General features: G+C 43.0%; 1 protein-coding gene across 2 annotated transcripts in view; it reads right to left on the bottom strand.

Annotated features, from left to right (window-relative positions):
- The window catches only part of DCP1A (decapping mRNA 1A), a 58,051-nt gene that overhangs the window by 22,150 nt on the left and 29,475 nt on the right, over nucleotides 1-6,426 (bottom strand). For both annotated transcript variants that reach the window (XM_015085271.3, XM_027038965.2), the window contains one exon: nucleotides 2,089-2,227. In XM_015085271.3, coding sequence (XP_014940757.2) covers nucleotides 2,089-2,227 — 139 coding nt within the window. The remainder of the gene's footprint in view (nucleotides 1-2,088; nucleotides 2,228-6,426) is intronic.

The raw sequence follows: 6,426 nt of genomic DNA, 5'->3' as shown, positions 1-6,426 counted from the left end.
TGGAGCTGCGAGGCAGCTGAGAGCGCCCATGCAAACACTTGGCTATGAATTCATGGGTCACTGCGAATTCCAACTCCCATTTGGTTGGACGACAGGCAAGTGTAGACACGAAAAAAACCTGCTCTTTCAGGAAGCTCCACCTATTTACAGATAGTTTTCAAAACCAGAAAGAATACATTATAAAAAGGAAGTACCAAAGATTTACAAAATTCCCAAAGGTTTATTAGTTTTAATCTAGCCATAGACATCATTTTACTTATTCCATAGCATGGGGGAATTTTCTTTACAACGGTAATTACTGTGCTCTCCACATTCTTACCTTTTGCAATGTGTCACATTTTCAGATTGCCTGCTTGACCTAGAGTTCCTTTATAGCTTTGTGGACAAAACCAAGGCTCTGTTCCTTCTTTCATTTTGTGGCTACTTGCTTCTTAGGCTGAGGAGTAAGCCAGGCCACCTCCCAGAGCACCAGCTCTGGTGCACAGCACCTACGCTTTCTGTCCCATGTGGCACCATGATCTAGTCATCACTAGGAATGCGTGACAGAGCCCTGGATTTATTAGCTACCTGTTCTCAGAACACAAAAAGGCCTCTATAAAAACAGAACAAGGCATCTATATAGATAGCCAGATCTCATTAAGGATATGAGAGGGAATTTGGGGGAATATAAGGTGACCTAAAAGAACAGAAAATTATTCTCGGAATTTATTCTCATCCAGTTAGGATCCTAAGTGTTTATGCATCCACTACAGAGATGACTGCTTTTCCTACATTAATTTTCAGAGTTCCATAAATTCCTCTTAATTCTCTATGAGACACTGAGGAATTTGATGCAACTTGAACTTCTCAGGGGCTCTAATGTACACTTCTCTACCTCAGAAGTGAGATTTCCTTTGGTGTTTGAATAGGACTTTTCCTTTGCTGGAGGAAACTACCTTCCAGAGCACTGTTTCAAAGTCTGCTCCCTAAACTCTAGATTCTTGAGATGCTGAAGTGGAATATGAGAAAAATGGTCCCATAGTTCGATCAACCTGGGAATCGGTGCTGCTGTACTTATTGTAGGGCCCCTCAGAGTCTTGAGCATTGCAAAGCCCAAAGCCCCAGGAGGATGGGGGAGGAGGAGCCATGTTAACAACATTTCCTTAACTCACTTGACCAACTGGAACCTTTCCTAAGGGTCACCTGTTAACTATGTAGAGGCTAGTGTTAGAGCAGAATTGTTTGGGAAACACACCATAGAGAGTGCTTTTCACACCTGTCCCTGGAACTTTTGGTGAGGTGAGGATTACACAAAAAACAAAAGAAAAGTACTTAATCACATATGAGTAAAGAGTAAGGTGACAATTACAATTCCACTGAAACAAAGTGCAGCAGTGGAAACCTTCAGTCTGCCTCCTATGAAGCGTGAAGCTCTCAGGGGCCCATGTCAAGTGAAAAGTCAGGGCAGTTCCAAAGCCACGCAGTTTGAAGACCACTAATGAAATGCCCACTGCTTGACGCATAGTGGACGGTTCGTAAGTGTGTAGTGAATAAGTTAACAAATGCACTACAACTTCCATTTTATTCAATTTCAGGGAGAAAACGCCATCCTTTCACTTTTAAACTAATATACAGAAAAGAAAAAAAATCTAGAAAAGCTTCACACGTGGGTAGAATTCCAAATAATGCTTAATGAAGGCTGTGAACCTACCATCAACTGCAGACCATAAATATACCCTTTGCATTAGCAGGTGCAAATGATCAGGCTACACATATTCCTAAGCCCTAGCAGAGGCCGCAGGGGTGAAGAACAGGCAAGAAGCTTTTGAAGAACTACCTGCTGCAGGCTAACTTTTGCACCCTGAAACCATTTTCAGTAGTTTTATGGGAACAGAAAAAGAGCATTCTAAACTTTCACACCAAGTCAAGGGCTTGGACGTAAGCAAATTTCTTTCCCTTTTAGGCTAAAAACTGTAAGACATGTATTCTTTCTGGACTAATTATCTCTGCTGGCCTAGAGGTGACTTCCCCAGCACATGCCCCCACGCCTCCTCCCCCTACTCCCCGCCTGCCTCCTTCTCCCCTCTTGGTCCTCCCAGTCCATCTCACCCTCTCATATTCATCCTTGGCTCTGCTTAGCATCTCCAGAATGTCGATGGGCCTGTGGTCACTGCAGCCGTTAGCCTGGCTGGGACTCTGTTTGTCCCGAGCAGCTTGCTGGGACCGCCGTGTCTCCTCTTCTACCACACTAGAGGAGGAGAACCAGATTTTAGAAAGACTTCTTTAGGCACAATCTGACCCACGAACTCTCCTGGTGTTTGTCTTCCGAGGATACGGGAAGAACGTCATAGGATACGCTTCCTCCGAACACAATTGCAGGGCCTCGGTCTGTATTGGGAGTACATAACTAACTGCTTTACCAGCTCATGTGCAACAATGCCAACTGATGTGTCTCACTGTTAGAAGGGCAGAGTACAGAATTCTTTTCTAGAGATGGTAGGAGCAGATATGTTAACAATGACCAAATTATTTCTCTTTTTTGAAGTCTCAAACTCAAACTACCAGGTGAAGTACATTTTCAAAAGCATGTAGTCAGCAACACACAGGCAGGCTGCATAGCTGAGCAACCACTGTGGAAAGTCTGTACTGACACTGGACTGGGGGAAGGGGGGAGAAGGAGAGATAAGGAGAGAGAGGGAGAGAGAGGGAGGGAGAGGGAGGGAAAGGGAGGGAGAGGGAGGGAAAGGGAGGGAGAGGGAGGGAGAGGGAGGGAGAGGAGGTTCTTAAAAAAAAAAAGATTTCAGCAAATCTTCAAAGGTTTCCCTTATTCTCTCCTTAGAAATCACCAAGTGGGTGGTGAGGTCAGGGTGATCATGGCAGTGCTATTCATTCTGATTGGTGCTCAGGCTAATTCTGCACTTGAAAATAAAGCAAGAAAAGTTGAGGGTTAAGAATGCCAGAGAGGGCTGGGGTCTTTTTCTTTTTAAGATTCATTTAGGTTTTAATCCCAGCTCTAATGAACAGGATTACCTGCCACAGGATATTATGGGCACAGGACAACTTGATTATTGTATAAGCTGAAAACTTTCTGGATGGTGATAAGGACAGGCAATAAAACAATTCAGTAGCAGAACATCTGTTTCTTGGTTGTTTTTTTTTTTTTAATTTTTTTTTTAACGTTTATTTTTGAGACAGAGACAGAGTATGAATGGGGGAGGGTCACAGAGAGGAAGACACAGAATCTGAAACAGGCTCCAGGCTCTGAGCTATCAGCACAGAGCCCGATGCGGGGCTCGAACTCACGGACCTCGAGATCATGACCTGAGCCGAAGTCAGCCGCTTAACCGACTGAGCCACCCAGGTGCCCCCTTGGGTTTTTTTGAACAACAGGAATAGGACAAGAATAGGCCACTTCAGTGTCAGTTCACTGCTTTAAAACAACCTGCCTAGGAGCTCCCATTCATGTGCGTGGGATGGTTCTTTTATTTGAAAACACTGGGTTAAACAGTATTAAGCACTTTTTTTTTTTAAACAGCAGACTCATTCTGAGTTTTTAACGTACTAAAGTATATTTGATTCTCCAAGAAGGGTGAGCTTATACATTTCCCCAAATTTACTTGACCAGAATCTTCTAAGGCAAGATTTCTGTTTAGAAGATCTTGCTTTGAAGTAATGGTGTTATTTCTCTATCTAGATGCTTATAGCTCTGAATACGATGATTATTTCTGAAATAAATGTACAGTCACAGACTTTACAGTAGAATGAAAGAAGACTGGTATGTGATATGAAGGTCAGACCAATTAGCATCCATATTGTCTCATTTATATCCATACCAGACAAGAAAGACTATATGGCCCCAACTGTGAGACCTGTTGCAAAGGAGAAAAAGACTGGAGAGATATACGTTGGTTATTTCTTGATGGCAGATCACAAGCAATTTCCCGTTCCTTTTTTGTCCGTTCCTTCATTTTCCATAATTAACAGGCACTCCTTTAATAATGAGGGGGAAAAAAAGAGTGCTATTTCAAGAGACTTGTATTTGTACTCAGTTACAAGCTGCACCAGCTTGAATTCACCTTCATTGAAGACTCTGGTCACACAGCCTGTTTCTCCTCCCTCTTGCCAGGCTGCCTGGTTTGTCCATCCTGGTATTCCCCTCATCCCTGCTCCAGACTGGATCTGGATCTGTAATTTTGGTTCAGTTTTTCCTTTTTTTTTTTTAATAAAGTAAGCTTTATGTCCAACATGGGGTTTGCAATTCAAGACTCTGAGATCAAGAACTGCATGCTCTACTGATTGAGCCAGCCAAGCGCCCCCCAAAAGAACATTTCTTTCTTTCTTTTTTTTAATTTAAAAAAAAGTTTGATTTTTGAGAGAGACAGAGTACAAGTGGGGGAGGGGCAGAGAGAGAGGGAGAGACTCAGAATCCAAAGCAGGCTCCAGGCTCTGAGCTGTCAGCACAGAACCCGATGCGGGGCTTGAACTTGTGAACTGTGAGATCATGACCTGAGCTGAAGTTGGACGCTCAACCCACTGAGCCATTCAGGTGCCCCAGAAACATTTCTAATAGTCGCCACTATTAGACCGGTGGAACAGGCCTCTTTACAATGTTCACTTCTGCTTTCAACAGCATGTCCAGGTGGCAAGAAGGGACAGGAAAGATGCCGGGACTCTATCAGGCCTCTTCCAATCCAAACTCTCTTAGGAGCACCCTCTTCTCAAATATGCCCTCAAGACTACCCATAAATCAGGAATAAGGCTCACTTCCATGAGTTCTCCAAATTTCAGTCTTCGTAGGCAACTGTTCAAACAAGTATTTATTGTTAGGAAGAGTTTCTGGCAGGGTGGATTTCCTCTTTAGGAGAGTCAGCATTTCCCAAGTTTAGTGGATTTTCAACCCTGCCACTGACCAGAGAGGATTTCTAAATTCGGATACAGTACAGGTCTAGAGGTGTGCATGCTCTACCACAGAGCTTCTCAGTTTTTATAAACATCTTTTGGAATAAGTCAACTTCTTTACTTGGAGAATTTTTATTATATTGCAGCTGTTGAAACAGTGATTTAACAGAATGGGCACCGACAGGCACATTTATTGAGACACACACACAATCTGCCAACACACACCTGTATTTCTGGTGGGCAGAGATAATATTCTGAATTATGTAGCAAACAGAGGCTGTACACAGGCAAAGTCAGAGCAAAGAAAGATAAAGTAGTCTTTTCTTTATCTTTGGTGACCACGACACCATTTATCACAAAGTTCATGTTAACATATAAGGTGTTCTCTTCGGCCATAAATAGGCCAGGCACTTGAAAACTCATTACTAACAGTTTCATGAGGGCACTCTCTAATCACTTTCAATAACTCCCCTGCTTCTAGTAAAACCAGCTGGAAGCATAAGCAAATGTGCTTCTTTTGGGCATTTCTTGTGAAAGAAACTCAAATGCTCCTTTTCCCTTTTGCTTTCTGTTTCTACTTCCTCATCCTACTTTTGGTTTCAGTACAATATTTTCAGATAGGCCTTCAGTCTTCTGCCTCATTTACCACCTGAAGTCTTGTATGAGGGGTACCACTGGCCCTGACAGTTTAGACAAAAGCTCAAAATGGTTTCCTGTAAGTAGCTATTAAAGCTAAAAGAAACATATTTCTTACTTGGGGCCCAAAAGTTCTCAACCTGCAGGAGAAAGTCTATATACTAACATATTCCAAAGTTTAGATATTTCAGAAAAATATTCTGGATTTCAGGATAACCAAGAATCAATATATCTGTGTCTTCTAAGTAATTAGAAGTAAACTGCCTTTGCTGTCACTTTCAAAAATACAAAAAGTAGTCATCAAATAAGTAAATGGCTTTGTAAAAAAAGTAGTTTTAATTCATTTCCAGGGACAAGGTGTTGTAAAAATAAAGTGTGCTCAGTTGCTATGTGTCCAACTTCGCAAAGCTCAGATGATGACCTTGAGGTTAGTGAGCTGAGGCCTCACGTCGGGCTCTCTGCTGTCAGTGCGGAGCCAGAGAGCCTGCTTCGGATCCTCTGTCCCCCTCTCTCTCTGCCCCTCCCCCTGCGCGCGCGCTCTCTCTCTCTCTCTCTCTCTCTCTCTCTCTCTTTCAAAAATAAGTAAAACATTAAAAGAAAGGAAGGAAGGGGGCGCCTGGGTGGCTCAGTCGGTTGAGCGTCTGACTTTGGCTCAGGTCATGATCTCACGGTCTGTGAGTTCGAGCCCCACGTCGGGCTCTGTGCTGACAGCTCAGAGCCTGGAGCCTGCTTCTGCTTCTGTGTCTCCTCCTCTCTCTGCCCCTCCCCTGCTCATGCTCTGTCTCTCTTTGTCTGAAAACTAAATAAAAACATTAAAAAAATAAATAAATTAAAAAAAAAAAGGAAGGAAAGAAAGGAAAGGAAAGGAAAGGAAAGGAAAGGAAAGGAAAGGAAAGGAAAGGAAAGGAAAGG

Source organism: Acinonyx jubatus, chromosome A2 (assembly GCF_027475565.1).
Source record: "Acinonyx jubatus isolate Ajub_Pintada_27869175 chromosome A2, VMU_Ajub_asm_v1.0, whole genome shotgun sequence".
NCBI classification, from domain to species: domain Eukaryota; kingdom Metazoa; phylum Chordata; class Mammalia; order Carnivora; family Felidae; genus Acinonyx; species Acinonyx jubatus.
The sequence above is the reverse complement of the archived record's forward strand: the minus strand, read 5'-3'. Positions and strand labels throughout refer to the sequence as shown.